The sequence below is a fragment of the Labrus mixtus genome, chromosome 7 (assembly GCF_963584025.1).
Source record: "Labrus mixtus chromosome 7, fLabMix1.1, whole genome shotgun sequence".
Taxonomy (NCBI): Eukaryota; Metazoa; Chordata; class Actinopteri; order Labriformes; family Labridae; genus Labrus; species Labrus mixtus.
Window position 1 is genome coordinate 14335356 of NC_083618.1, and position 15194 is coordinate 14350549.

The 15194-nt window shown below is 41.8% G+C and overlaps 1 protein-coding gene across 19 annotated transcripts in view; it reads right to left on the minus strand.

Annotated features, from left to right (window-relative positions):
- The window catches only part of atp2b2 (ATPase plasma membrane Ca2+ transporting 2), a 127722-nt gene that overhangs the window by 59908 nt on the left and 52620 nt on the right, over window positions 1-15194 (minus strand). For 6 of the 19 annotated variants that reach the window (XM_061043181.1, XM_061043180.1, XM_061043175.1 and 3 more), the window contains exon 1: window positions 11796-12763. In XM_061043181.1, the coding sequence (XP_060899164.1) occupies window positions 11796-11994 (199 nt within the window). In that variant the 5' untranslated portion in view covers window positions 11995-12763. Of the gene's footprint in view, window positions 1-11795; window positions 12892-15194 lie in introns of those variants that run through there. The other 13 variants (XM_061043179.1, XM_061043177.1, XM_061043174.1 and 10 more) reach the window with 7 other exon arrangements.

Here is a 15194-nt window from a genome sequence, read left to right on the forward strand (position 1 = left end):
TGACTGTGTGTCTGTGTGTGCAAGTGTGTGCGCATATTTGTGTTTGTGTGTCTACGTGTCTGGCTGTGTGATAGTCTCTGACAAAGCTGGGCTTTAAAAGAAGAAATTATTCACTGCCTCAGAAAAAGTTCTTGACAGTGCAATAATAAAAAATACACTTAATGTGCGGCACAAAAATATAAGCTATATTTTCCTGGTAGAACTGCAGCCATTTTATCAATGCATCATTCTTCTGTAAGCAGTGTAATTCTCAAAAGGAAAATCGATATAGCATCTTAGCTTTTCAGCTGATATTTATCACCTGGAATAAAAAGTGGTACACCTTACAGATTAAATGTCGTTAAAGGACATTTCTCATACAAAAATAAGGCTTGTTCAGGACTAGTTATGTATTTCAGCAGTCCTTGTTTAATCTCTGTTTGGGGAGCCAGCCCAAATTCTCCTTCCCCAAACATAGAAATCAAACCCTCATATAAAAGCCTAAGCATCAGAGAACTGAATGCACTTCAAAACACGTCCCGGTGAAAATGTTCACACGCCACCTGCTCATCTTATTGAACTGAGCTGCATTCAAACATTGACCAGCTTTGCAACCAAACAAATCAAGTAGTAAGGCAGACAGGGGGTCTATCTATTGGCACAAACAACTTCATGAATTAATTTATTTTTTTAATCAATGCTTTAAAGAATGGGAAGCTGCATTGGAAATAACATTTAGGATTGACCTTGTTGCAGGGCGGAGAAGGGGGGGGGGGGGGGGTGGGGGGGGCATCAACAGTGAATCACTTTTAAAAGGGTATTCGTCCTCTTTACCACTTTTCTTCAAGCTGGTAGGAGGTATACATGGTCTGTTGTATTGATCATTTATGACTAATTAAGTCTGTAATCTGCATTACTTGATACCGTCTCTAGAGAATGAGATAAGTCATTATACACCATTCTGTGCTCTATCATGATGACATGATTTATTTGTCCTGAAATATTAACTAGTAATACCATAAGCCAATAGTTTTTCCACTACTCCAAATGTTAGCCTTCAAGGCAAATTGAGCTCTCCTGAAAACACTGTTGATGTATCATCACAACTGCTGAAGAACTGATTTAGTTTCATGACATAAGAAAACAAAAAGAGAGCAATGCTAGTGGAGATTATAACATCAGTCAGCACTAGTAAAACATTCCCAACTCATGATTTACCATCACACAATGTGACAGTGGTCTAGATCTAATAGCCAAGATAATAAAAAAGGGAGGAAGATCAAAAGAAGCGAGTTAGCTTCTCTGACCTGCTAGGCGGATGATTACATTTGCTCTGTTTGAGTGTAACAAAGTGAAGTCTGTCTTCAATATATTGAGCCAGGCAGTACAACACAAATATCACATAAAGGGTATGTTTAATAGGGGCGTGAATCTTTCATTATCTCGTAATTTAAATTTCATTCCTAAGAGTAAAATTCCAGCTAAAATTGATTTTCGATTAAAACCAATTCCCGATTTGAGACATATTCCCTATTTGATACAAAGGGTTGTTTTTAATTATAGAATCCACAATGCACTCTAACGTTTGCCTTCAATGAGAACGGGACCAACCGAATGCCTTGTTGCTCCGTAGACAGTACCGGCAGTACTTACTTAACTTCAACAGAAGAAATACATTTGAGACTGTTTTTTTGTTGTTCTTTTACTTTATAAATTGAATTATTATACCAACACATATTTTAAATACTACTACATGCACACAGACTTCATGCCACCCCTGCATAAGTCAGAGCTGTAGTTGGGCCACCCCAGTTAAAAAAATCTGGATTGTCCTCTGCTTGTTGAACTAACGTGCTTGCAAGCACATCATGTTACTTTGGCCAGCAGCATGACAGAGTGTTAATGGGACACAGGGGGGGCTACAAGTGAAGGACAGGGACTCAACTTTCACCAAAGTTAAAGTCAGACAACTTCTCAAGGATTACAATCTCTCCTTCATCGATCTCATGACACTGCTTCTGCTGAAAGAGTCACTGTCTCGTTTCATAGCTGTAAAAGCATTTCCTACTGATCAGTAGCGGAGCGAGTGTGGGGGCAGAAGGTGCGGCCGCCCCGGGCCCACTGTTGTCTCAAGGGGCCCACTTTGAGCCAAATTTAACATGCATTTTGTTATTTAGTTGAATTTTCGAATAAAGTTAGTTTGACTCGGTCTGAGTCTCTCTTTTCTTTTGCCGCAATCAAGACACACAATGTATTTTGTAGAGCAGAGAGGGGCCCCCCCCTCCACTGCCAAGGGGGTTCTCAACTTCGGCAGCAAACAGCACCAGCAGGGTGCTGTGGCCTGTTTGTAATGTCATTGATTCCACCTCTTAGCACCCCCTTTGCTGGGCCCCCGCTGCTGTCTGGAGTTTTAAAAACCTAGTCGTCTGTCTGCTTTATTTCTGTTTACCTCGCAGTTTTTCGTAACATTAAAAGTGTAAAAAACTAACTAAAAAATGTTTTCTCATTGACAACTCAACCCTCAACAACTCAACCTGGCAAGTCTCCTCCCGTTGCTAGCTCCACTAACGTAAACGCTACTAGCCAAGCAAATAAACATGTTAGCGAGGAGCACCCAGCCAGCTCCGTGCAGGAAAGCAACAGTGCTGATGAAAACTTAATTGGTAAATTGTTTCATCATTATTCGAGATTACGCTTAGATGCTGGTCTTTTGTTTGTGGGTGCATGTGTTGTAGACCGCCGTGTCTGCTTGGTTATCGTACTGTAGGAACGGCAGGCCATTGCTTGCACACCGTTTACAAAGTTTGTTGTCGTGCGTGGGTTGATAATGTGTGGTTTTATTGTATTGTCTATTTGGCTGTGTGGCTGGACGAGCGTCCAACTTCACTGTAGTTGCCTTCTATCTTTGGTTTCCCGTCCGGCTAATCAAGTCTGCTTTACTTGTTTAATCGGTGGAATATGTGCACAGACATATCAGCACTTGTGCTGCTTAAATATCAGCAGGTCACTCACTGATAAGTCCCTGTCACTGTAACAGCACCCTTTGTAATCTGCAGCGGCATTTCTCTTCGTCCCACCCCGTCTTGTATCTCCATACATCCGATATTATACCATAAATGCGATACTATATTACTATATAGGCTACAGCACATGCTATATAGCCTATAGACAGTTTAAGGGCCCACTATTGGTCCCCGCCCCCTCTGCAATGAGCCATAGGCTCCGCGCCTGCTACTGATACTGACACATCCTAGAAACAAATATAGAACAAGAAGAAGATAGTGCTGAAAATTCCTGTCTGGTCTGACCGTCTCTTAATTGTCTTCCAACAGACTGTTTTCTGTTGAGACACGCTCATAACCAGACAGCGTCGGGTGCTGCTCTTTCTCTTATTAAAAGTCAATGTAGATCGCCAACCAATGATCTATCTCCCTCCCACTACTATAAAGTGATACAGATGATCAAAAAGAGGGGATTTTCTTAAACAGAATCAAAATCACAGTGCTGTAAAAAAAAAAAAAGTGAGTCAATTCAAATATGTTGGCCTATTAAAAGGCGGCAGGAGAACAAAAGCTGCCTCGGTATCGTAAATGTTGCAGAGAAATATCTTGAAGAGAGTCTGATAGAAAAGGGTATGAAACACTGAAACAGTTGCAACTTTTTCAGGTTAAAGGCTCAGTCATATTCATATGCTGGTGCTGCTCTAAGAGAAACCATAAAGGACGGGATATGTGTCAGTCAGTTTGATGTTTCAAAAACTCCCCCATGGTAGGAACGCGCGCAAGCAGAGCAGAGAGAGTGCTCAGGACAGCAAAATGCATAAAGGTGCTCATGCTCTGCTGAAATAAAACAAGTGCACATACATTAATTAAATTCCAGAATTAAAGTATTTCACGTCTTTCACGTCTTTTTTTAGGAGGGGTGGGAGTTTGCTTTGGGGTGGCGGGCCGCCCGTCCAAATGAATAATCTGAGAAACACTGCACAGAAAGTAGAGTTTCCCAGATTCAAGCCTCGAGGCAAAATGCCAACACATGGATGGATTGTCATCTTTGCTTTAATTTGAATCTGCAGAATGTTACTGGACTGCCGTGACAAGGATCAAGGTAATAAGACAAAGTAAGGTCCTTTGGCAGAGGTGATGCAAATACCAGAGACCCTTGTTTTTCATTTCTATGTTAATCCAGCTAGCTCAAAATGTAAATTCATTTCATTTGACGACTGCCTGTTGTAGATCTATTAGCATCGGGTTTCATAAAAGACATACCATAACCTGTGTACAGAACCACTCCTTAAGACTCCAACATCTCCCTTTACCTGGTTAATCGTCATAATACTGCATATAAGAACTGCTGGGGGGTAATTGACCACAATACCGTTTAAGCCTGCCTCAAGGTCACTGCTCCGACACTGCAGGAGAACACCTGTGTGAGTAGTCGTGTGGCTTCATTGCAGAGCAAAATGGCTGAATATCATTTATAATCTGTCCTCCGAGAGCTTTCTCTCTCTCTTCTTCACTGCCTCCCATTACACTCTCTTTCTTTTTCTAGCTCCTCTTTCTTACTGAGTCACTAGGAAAAGGGGGGAGAGGGAAGGAGAGGAGCAGAGGAGTTGCAGAGCAGGAGAAATTGTCCTTATTAAAGAGACCGCTGCTCCATGTGATAGATCCCTTGTGGGACAGAGATTAAATAGACTGCGTCAGAGGGGAACGCGCTCGCGGTGCTGCGACTGGAGGACGCAATAAGTATGATCATCAGGGAGGGAGGGATGGAGGGAGGAAAAGAAAGAGAGCAAGAAGGACAGATGGAATGAGGGAAAGCAGAGACAAGCAAATGGGGGGGGGGGGGGAAGAAGAGGCGAGACAACGTGTTTTAAATAAGAAGAAAGAAATGTATAGAAAATGTTGCAGAAACCAGACTGAAATGTGGACTTCACTTCAAGGGAGGGATAAAAAAAAAAAAAAAAGAGTAGAAGGAAAACAGGCAGAAGCTGGGTGTGAATGAAGGAAAATGAGAAAGAGCTGAGATTAAATGGGAGAGCCGGAGAGGTGTTTTTATTTATTTATTTATTTTAAAACCCAACTCTGCAGGCACAGAGAGGAGAGAGGGAGAAGCAGAGGAGAAGATGGAGGTGGATGACAGATGCGTGGGGCAAACTGTTTCCTGAGTTATGTATAGAACTCATAAAGGCCTCGTCATGGGAACAGTGGAGAGATATGTAGGAGGGAGAAGAAGAGTAATAGTGGCACAGTCTTGCTATAACAGAAGGAAACTACAATGTTTTATGTATGATACAAGACGGACTTGAAGAGGCAACAGCAGAATGGTAAAGGAAAGATAAGTAGAAAAATGGAGTAAGTTTATTGATTTGTATGTGTCTTACCTGCAAGGAAAAAAAAATACATTTACAACCATCGTTCATTCATCTTATTTTCTATCTCTCTCCTGTTGCATTTTTTTTCTTTTTGTTCTTTGTCTACTTCTGCCAATGACACACACACATCGCTTTATGTGTGTCCTTGAAGTCAAGGCAATGTCACTAAGGACAAATGAAAATCTGCAGATTCCTGGATTCAGATCAATATATGTATACAGTATGTGAGACACTGTGATGCTTTTGTATGTTACTTTGTCGAGACATTTATGGACTGTTGTTGCTGTGTGTGTGTGTGTGTGTGTGTGTGTGTGTGTGTGTGTGTCTGGCATCATATCACATTCTGATAAACAAGTCAAGTGCTCACCCTGTTGAGTGGACTGTTAACACAAAAAACCATCAACAGCCTCCTCCCAAGAGGAATACAAGGCAGTGTGTATGATGCATCATGTGGACACAATTCACTACTGCCATTACTGTCATGAAAAGCGATTCAGCGGCATTCCCCACAGAGATCTGCTATAAACACCACTGTCCTGAATCAACTCATTGTCACCTGCATTTAAGCGAGACATTTGTCCACTTGTCATAGCCTGCTGCGGTCTATGCTACTGGAGGTGATTCAAAATGTATACCAACATATCCGATCTGTTGTGTTGGCTTTGCTGCAGTCATTGTTCAGTGACCCCCCCCCCCCCCCCCTTTTTTTTAAATTTCAAAGACAACATCCCAACTGATGTTAAACGTTCTTTTTTCATAGTTTACAGACATGTGGAGGAGTGGTGTGCTACTTTTCTAGCACAATTACATTGTTACCAACTTAGTAAAAGAAGTGAGAATAGAAGAGAGAGATGATGAAGGTTACAGATGTAGAGCAGGTCTATTTAGGCTACGCTGTACATGGGCCCACTGGGAATCCAGCATCCACCAGCACACCGAAATAGAAATGGGACGGAGGAGAGGAGAGGAGAGGAAAGGTGCGGTGAGACAGCCGGAGTGGAGATGGAGAAAGAGAGAGAGCAAGGGAGTCAGGGCAGGTGGAAGGGGAAATGAAGAAGAGGAATAAAGGGGACAGGATGGACAGATAGGGAGGGGTACAAGTAAAATGGCAGTAAGTGATTAGAAAAATGACAGGAAATATATATTTCATTATGAAGTTTGCTTTAAAAGGACGTTTGGCACAAGAGGTCTTTTAAAGTCAATTTTCTTTATGCCAAGTGTCATAATAGTAGGCTGAAGTCAGTTTCACCTTTACATAGTAAATATGTGCTGCAACAGAATTTAGCACTGGAATAAACTAAAGAGTGGAAATGTGGAAACAGCGAGTCTGACTCTTTCTGCAAAAAACTAAATAAGTACATTTCCTAAAATCGTATTTAATCTTCATACAATTGTTGAGTTCTAAAGGTCATAGGTCTGAAGTTATGTCAACCTTTTTGAGGAATCATGTTCTTTTCTACATCCTAAAGGCCCATTAGTCTCAGCTGCAACAGAGAAGAGGTCAGTTAGTTGTGAATCACACAAGTAGAAAATTCAAAGAGCAAAGAGGAAACAAGACGAAGTGATGAAAAACTGACTCGTTTATTTTTTACTTATTTCTGTGTCTGTTATTTTGTTTTCTACACAGCATATATATTACACCCTATCAGTTTTTTCATACAATGAAGTGCACCATACATGTCAATATCTTTCTTCATGCAGGGGTTTTTACCAAAGACTTTTTCCCCCTCCCAAGCATTACCAACCTCCAAGAGTCAATGCAGAAAATAAGTACAGTAGTACTCCACTTTAAGAGCCTTCTGAGCCTCAAATAATTCATCCAACAAAACATCTAAGTGCTGAAAGAAGGACTGGGAGAAATGAGTTGGAGGAGTCATTATTATTAACCCTGCTAGAAATAAGAACCACGGCCAGTTTATGCAGGATGCAGATGTGCACATTTTTCTACATCAGTTTGGAGGTAAAAGCTTTGGGTTTGTCTTTGCATCTGGTATGAACGCAATCAAAAACTCTATGTATGAAAACTATCTTTGAAGGTTGAAGGAAAGTGCCACTCAGGGAGAAATGTACCGGTAAGTGGCAGAGGAAGTGTGTGTGTGTGTGTGTGTGTGTGTGTGTGTGTGTGTGTGTGTGTGTGTGTGTGCCTGTGTGCCTGTGTGTGTGCGTGTGTGCGTGTGTGCGTGTGTGTGTGTGTGTGTGTGTGTGTGTGTGTGTGTGTGTGTGTGTGTGTGTGTGTGTGTGTGTTTGTAGCAGGATTAAAACATGGAAACGGCCAAAGAAGGTTGGAAAGATGATGGAGGTTTAAGCAGACTAATAAGAGACATGACATTCTTCTAACAGGCAAAACAAATATTTGTTGTTACAGAATTATATACTTTCTTTTTTGAAACAGGTAACTGACAAGGTAGGTAAAATATAAGTTACAAGAATAAGTAAAGTGAAAAACCACAGAATTTACATTCAATGTATTCTAATATGTCCTGCTGTAATCTTTCATATTAACTTCTTGCATTTTTAGAAAGCAAGTATTCCTTCACCTTGGAGTGTAAAGTCAAACAGTGAACTAGAAAGTATATATTTATTTTAAAAAAAGGGGACTCTTGCAGTTTCTTTCTTTGCTGCTGATGCACTTTCTGCTAAGGGTGATAACACTATGAAGGAACCTAGAGGTATTAAAATGATATTGCTGAACTTGGAAGGTATTCATGTTTTCAAACACTCACTGTTCAAATCAAATATTATTTGATGTTATACAAACATGCAGTCATATCTTAATTGCCTAAAAAGCGTGCCAATGTACTTTTGCATGTTGTAAAGACTCCTTGTGTATAATGTGGTTTCCACTCATATCTATATTTACTCCTTCTTCCCTGCACAGTCTTCTCTAAGTACACTCCTACCCTCCCTTTCTCACAACATCAAAGACTATCGATGCCCTAAGCACCTCTTCATCCTCCCGACCCTTGAGGAACGGCTTTGCCCTGAGCACTCACTCACAATTCTTTGTTTCCTACCCAGAAGCACCTGCCAATGTGCTGCAGCTTTTTCGACAGTCTCAGCTGTAATGTTCTCAAAAGAACAGTTGCACTGTGAGCACCCACAAACCGCCTTTCCTCCTATCTCAAGAGAAGCAGGTCATTCCGGAAGCAATTTCCTGCCATCCCTTCTTGGAAATGTAGCCGTAGCCTGACATCCCATCTGGCCCCCCTGAATGACTCATGCCATTCACCTGCTGGCTGCCTAAAGGGAAATGCTAGCTCCTTCACCCCACAGTAACCTTCAAGGCAACTTACAGGTAACTACATCCTGGGTGAAGGTAGCCAGTAGAAGGTTGCAGGCTTCTGTGAAAATTAAAGGGTATGAGAGCATCATCATCTTCCTCATGTTGATTCCAGATATCTCATGGGATTCCCATTTGGAAAAAAATATTTTTTCTTTCCTAGGATAATAATGTTTTAACCTTAATTTATTTAGAGATTTCTTATGGTTTAGGAAAAAATGTTTTCCAATAACTCTTAACGCTCATGTGAGGTGACTTTAGCTGGTTATGAAACAACAGATTGAACATTTCCATAAAACCATTTGAATAGCTGAAAATGCTGCCAGAGGGAAGGTGTCAAACACAAGCCCTATTGAGACTGCCAGTTCAAGGTGTGATATTTGCGCCCCTGTGATGTCTCACCTTCAATATGAATGTCATGGAGGAGAGCTGGGGAGGGAATAAGTGATCCCCGCTCTCTACCACCCTTAGAGGTAGACACACAGGTGTTACAGGGGCAAGATGGGATCGGCGGAACAAGCAAGGGAGAACAGTGCTGTGTGTGTGTGCGCAGGTGTGAGAGTGTGTGTTTGTGGCCCTCCTGCTGTTTCTCTTCATGTCTTGTTTCGTCATTTTAAGTCTCTGAGCCTCTTTTTTTTTCTACAATTTACAGTGTCAAGTATTTCAGCCACAATGTATTCGAAGCTTACTGCAGCTGCATCTGAATGCACGTGGTCTTTAGTAATACATCCTCCCTGCATGAATGGCTTTACTGACAGAGCCATTATGCATTTATGCTGCATGAAAAGCTATAGCCATTCACAAACTGTTAGCATCATGTCAGAGGGCTGATATAGGCCACAGTATACAGGGCTAATAGGTCAAGCGTGCTCAGTGCCTCTTATCATCAAATGCCGGTCCCTGGGACGCATACACATTACACGCAGCACACGTGATGACAGCGAGCTATACAGAATACAGTCAAGGATAATTACCATGATCATATTTCGGAGGTAACATATGTTCTGTGGAGCAACCATCCAGCCGCAAGGGATCCACACAGCATAAACATGGAAACACCTGGGATCACTAAAGCAAATAGCAACAGACACCATCACTCTGTTTTTCCGCTTAGTGAAAGTTCACTTAGCGGGCGATTCAATCATTCAATTTAACAACTCATAATTATAGTGAGGAATGAGGAAAATGAGCACCTTGCATGTTGGCTGTGGTGCATGATCTTGAACATGACACTGAAGACTTGTAAAATGTCTTCACAAAATAAAAATCTTGGAAGATTCTCACGTCACGTATACTAACAGAGTACTCCACAAGATTCTCCATGCCATCTTGTTAATCCAATAAACACCAGAATAATGAATGGCGCACACACATTTCAGATTGCAGTGTTTTGAATAATCCATCAGGTAGTGGACATAATTTACATACATTATGAAAAGATCCTTAGAGCCATTATTTTGTATAATAAGTATTGAATACTGATGGTATTTTAATGGTAAGAATTATGATAAATTAACCGGTATTGTTATCATGAAGTCAGTCACACAGTGGAGCTCCTGAAGTGTCAGGTTTCACAATACACCACAATATATTCCTATTTTCTGTCATGACTTTAATTACTTGAATTTGAGTTTTATTAAAAGTCTGCAGGCTGTGATTCTGGGTTAGTGTTTAGAGCACTGAAAGTATTCAATATTTGTGTATCTAATCAGAATTCTCACGAGGCGGGGGAAATGAAATTATAATTTTATGTCTTATGATAATTTTATTGCTAGTTTAAATTCAGTATGATTTCAGTATCGCTTCAACACTGCAGGCAATTTTTCACACGTACGTTGCAAATATGGTGAGAAGCAATAGGCACTGCATCCTCTTTCATTAGACTCAATGTTCCTCAGCGTTTTAATTTTCTTCCGTACCATTCGTTTTTTAGTCTTTATTCTTCGTGGAGCCTTACAAGTCTTTTTGAATATATCTGCTTCATTCTGCTGTTAGATAGGCAGAGTGGACCTGGACCCGGTATTACCACCAGGTGACCTAGAAGGGGTGCTGAAGACCGGGGAAAACAATCTTCTATGACCATCGGCCTATAGGGTTACAGCTTACCTCTGATGTCACTCAGGTGTCACTGATCAAAAGATCCCTACTTCAGGGGGAGGTGGATAATTTCAACACTGTCATAAATATTCAATACGCACATGAAGGCATCAGAGAGGGCTGTTTTTTATATGCTTGCTGTACACCAGCTTGGGATGAAGAAGAAGAAAAATCTACTTAAATGCAGTATGTGTACCAAGCAAAATGTACAGCAATATCTGAAATAGATGTCCATATAAATAGTTGAATAACCTAAGAGGATATTATGGCATAGCTTAGGTAGGTATGTAAGGGAATATCAAGGGATCTTAGGGTACCAAATGTGGTGCTTAATGCAATTCTCCACTTGTCTTAAATGATTTATTCATACCCCTCCATAATTAAAACTAGGGTCATGATACAACCACGCTGCCCTTAACTTGTAATGAACTTCAGAAATGAAGTGTTTTCTGTATTTTACAATAACCAAAGAATAATGACTTATAAATATGAGCTTTTCTATTTCCCGTATGTTTATTATCATGTGTCTTGTTCTTTTTATGTCGTTCATTACCGGTCCATCTTTGCAGATGCCAAAGCACAACCCACGTGGCCAAAAGCCTCACCATGTTGCCCCAGAGACCTTCTCCTTGATAAGGCTACGGCTGATTGGCTGACGGAATGGGAGAGTGACATGAGCGGGTGTAGGTGTAGGGGGGCCAGTCTTGCATGGGGGTGGGGGGGGGGGGGTGTGGGCTAAACTGTCCAGAGAGATTTCAATGCATACTAAACAGGTCTCACACTAGCTGGCTGAGAAGAATTTTCATTAGACCCTTCAAACAGGACTCCTCCTCTCCTCCCACCCCCCCACCCCCCCATTTCTCTAGGTGTTTTACACGGTTTGTGCATGTTTTGCATTACATAAAACAGGTGTAACAGGTGTATAATGATCGATATACAGTCCAACAATGAATACATTAAAAACCTGCCATTACCCTAAGCAGGACACATTCTTTAAGATGACATCTTCCATACAATTCACACCAGTGCACACACATGTTCAAATACACGGACAAGAACAGGACTCACCTTCTGTTGGTGAGGTTTTCAGTCGTTTGCACAGTCCCTCTACACCCCCGTAGTCCTCCTGGAGCTTGACCACCGCCTCTGTGCCACGCAGCTCCATGAGCGAGCGCAGATCCATGACCGAGCAGCCGAAGCCTGCCGCATGGTTCTCCTCGTTTCTTTGGTTCTTGGCATAAAAATCGCTGTTGGACATGTCCCCCATGATGTCAGCTTGTCAAGTCAGATAGATAAGTGTTTCTTATTGCTTATAGATCAATCAAAAAGCTTGCACAACTGAGGGATGAGCTCAGGCTCATCTGAAAAAATCCAAAATAGGTATCAAGCAGGCAACCAACCAAAAAAGGGGAAAAGAATGCCACTTGTAGGTTAAGAAGGCAGACAGAGCGATTAAAAAGGGAGGGGGGGGGGGGGAATCCGGGGGGGTTAATCGATGAGCAGTTTTGCTGGTTCAGGAATGACTGTCAGATATCAGTAGACCAAAACCGTCAAAGAGGAGAAACAGAAGAAAAGGAGAAAGAGCAGCAGCAAACGAGGAGAGGAGGGGATGATGAAACACAAGTGGGGAGCATCCAGGTGAGCGTTGGAAAGCCCCAGTGGTCAGGTCCTGAGAAGGGAAATGATGGTGGTGTCAAGTCCTGTAGGTCTCAGGCTCACCACGGCTGCAGTCCAAAACCACTCCATGTGTTGCTTCCCATTGCTGCTATTCTGCTGTTGCCTCCGCTGCCTCTCCGTCTCTACATGGTGGTCTTCCCCATCACTGCTAGAGAAAGAGAGGGAGGGAAAGGGGACAGAAGGTGAGGGAGGAGGAGGGAGAGAAACAGAGAGAGAGAGAGAGAGCACGAGAATGAGAATCGCGTTCTCAGAGCAGGAGAGAATGCAGCGGTAAATGGTGCACAGCTAAAGGACAACCTCTCCTGCCTCCTGCTGCAGTAACCGTGGCTCTGCTGTCTCTATCTACTGCTACTGCTACTGCTGCTAACCTCATTCTGAGGACACACCGACTGACAGAGAGAGGGAGAGATGATACGAAAGAGAGGGAGGGCGGAGAGAAGAGGATGCTCCTTTCTGGTGCAGAGCAGAGAGGAGTTGTGCGGGCGGGAGGCTGGGGCTGCTCTGACGACAGAGCGGAGAGGCAGCACGTAACACTGCGCTGTCACAGGGAGGATGGGCTGAGCTGTGGAGCTGTTGCTGCTCTCTCACCGCTACTGCTTGCTCTCATTCTACAGTGAGTGACCTCTCTTTTGCAGTCTCTCAATCTCAGCGGTCCATTCTTCTCTCTGGTGTCTTGTAAAGCCTGGCACTAATTATTTCACTTCATGTCCCCTGCCCTCTAATCTTAGAACCACAGTCAGTTTGCAGAAGCGTCTTCTGAAGAGGTACGATGTTACACTGTAATGTACTGTTGTTCAAGACATTACAGGAGCTAATATGGCTTCAAGTGTGTATAGGGCTCAAGCCTTGTTACAATGTCCCTTCCAGTGCCCACATAAACCAGTCTGTTTTTGATTACTGGCGTGCTGTGGTGATTGAGTACTATAACCTCTGACTCCACTGTTCACTTACAGCTATGTGACAGCACACCTTTTTTTTTATTGGCCTTTTAGTGCCTTAATTGGAGAGACAGGACAGTGGACCTAGTATTTTGCTGTTGGAGTAGTTTCCATCTTCTCCTGGTAAACAGTAAAAATGTCATTATTTGACACAGATACATATTTATGTGTCGTAGTAACATTCTTAGTAAACTAGCTGACACCTTCAAAATGAAACAGTAAGAAGTTTAACTCCAAAACAGACGGTAGAACATTTCAAGACACAATTTCTCTTTCCATTAGTAGCCTGTTAGCTACAAAAAGGAATATGTGGAGATTTCTGGTTAAAAACGTAACAACATGAAGATAGTAAGGATTCAATTGGTACTAGTTGCATAGGCAGATTAACCAGAATTACACAATCAGCAACATATCCATTGGCGAACATCAAGTGTGATGATTAGGGACGTGAAGTGAAAATAAAATGTCGACGTATTTCTCATCGAGTTGAAAACTGTCTGTGAGTGCATACTGTAGATGCAGAAGCAGCAGCCATTACGATGGAGTCTGATGTTGATCTTAGCAACATTCTATCTTCTATGTAAAGAACCACTTTTAGGTGGTGAGGGCAGGATCTGATACAGGATCTGATACAGAGTCCTCTGATTGTGCCAAAAACTGAAGATATAGTTTCTAACAAACACTCTCCGTTTGTTTACTATTGTTAGTATATTTTCCCACTCATATTCTTTGTCATTGAAGTTTTCTTAGAAATAGTGTAAAATCTTGAATTGTTCTTGTGTATCGTCACACAGCTAGTGATGATACAGCACAGATGGGACTCGTAGCAGACACAATAGTGTGCTCAGGAACAGCACTGACCTTGTCACAGCACGGCGGTGAGAGACCCTGCCAACACGTGAATACACATCTGTATCTCCACGGGAACCAGGCCTGGCTGCTAATGAGCTCAAGCCCTTACTGAAGTGACAAAGTTAGACAGCGTTGGCAATGTCACCTGAGCAGGTGCGACCTAACGAACCTGCTAAACATGTCTGTAGTGCAGATTAAGTCAGTGATGAAAGCCATATAGTGCATTTACTCAAGTAATGTAATCCAGTACAATTTGAAGGTACTTCTACTCTTCAATTATGTTGAGACAAACATGTTACTATTTTTGGCAAATCTGAAATTCCAACCCTACAAAGCTACTGTTGGGGTGGTCTACAAGATTTGTATTTGAACAAAAAAAAACATAATCAACATTAAAGTTAATAGTATGCTACTACAAATTAAGCTCCCAAGCATCCCAAGGAAGTAAGGTGAACAGATAAAAGCTGTTTGTGAACAGCCACTTAATAATAGTAATAATATTAGCTTGGATTTGCATAGTGCAGTTAAAGGGACCCAGGGATGCTTTACATGAGGGCAGAGCAGCTCCAAAGCACAAGTAATATATTTACTGACCGAATATTGATAATCGAAAAAATCCCCCCACCCCCAAATTTTGAATGCTGGTCTTTTTCTTGTAACAGTACACAGTAGTATTTTTACTCTCTGTTATTGCTCCATTCTTCTACCACTGGATCAAGTGGCTTTTCCAACTAAGACCAATGATCGGTTTAACACCTACACAACAGATTAATATGATAATGATTCATTACATAAAAAATGACTTTCAATACTCAAGACTAATTGGGTTTTGGCTAGTTTTTTTTTTACATTAATTAAAGATACAAACAAAAAATGAAGCACAGGCCGGGACTGCATCTTACTCTATTTTTTCTCCAACCTTTTATGCCATCCCCCTTTCCTGCCGAAAAAGGTCCAATCAATGTTGGCGGTTCTCACTGCATGCCAAGGCAGACATCTG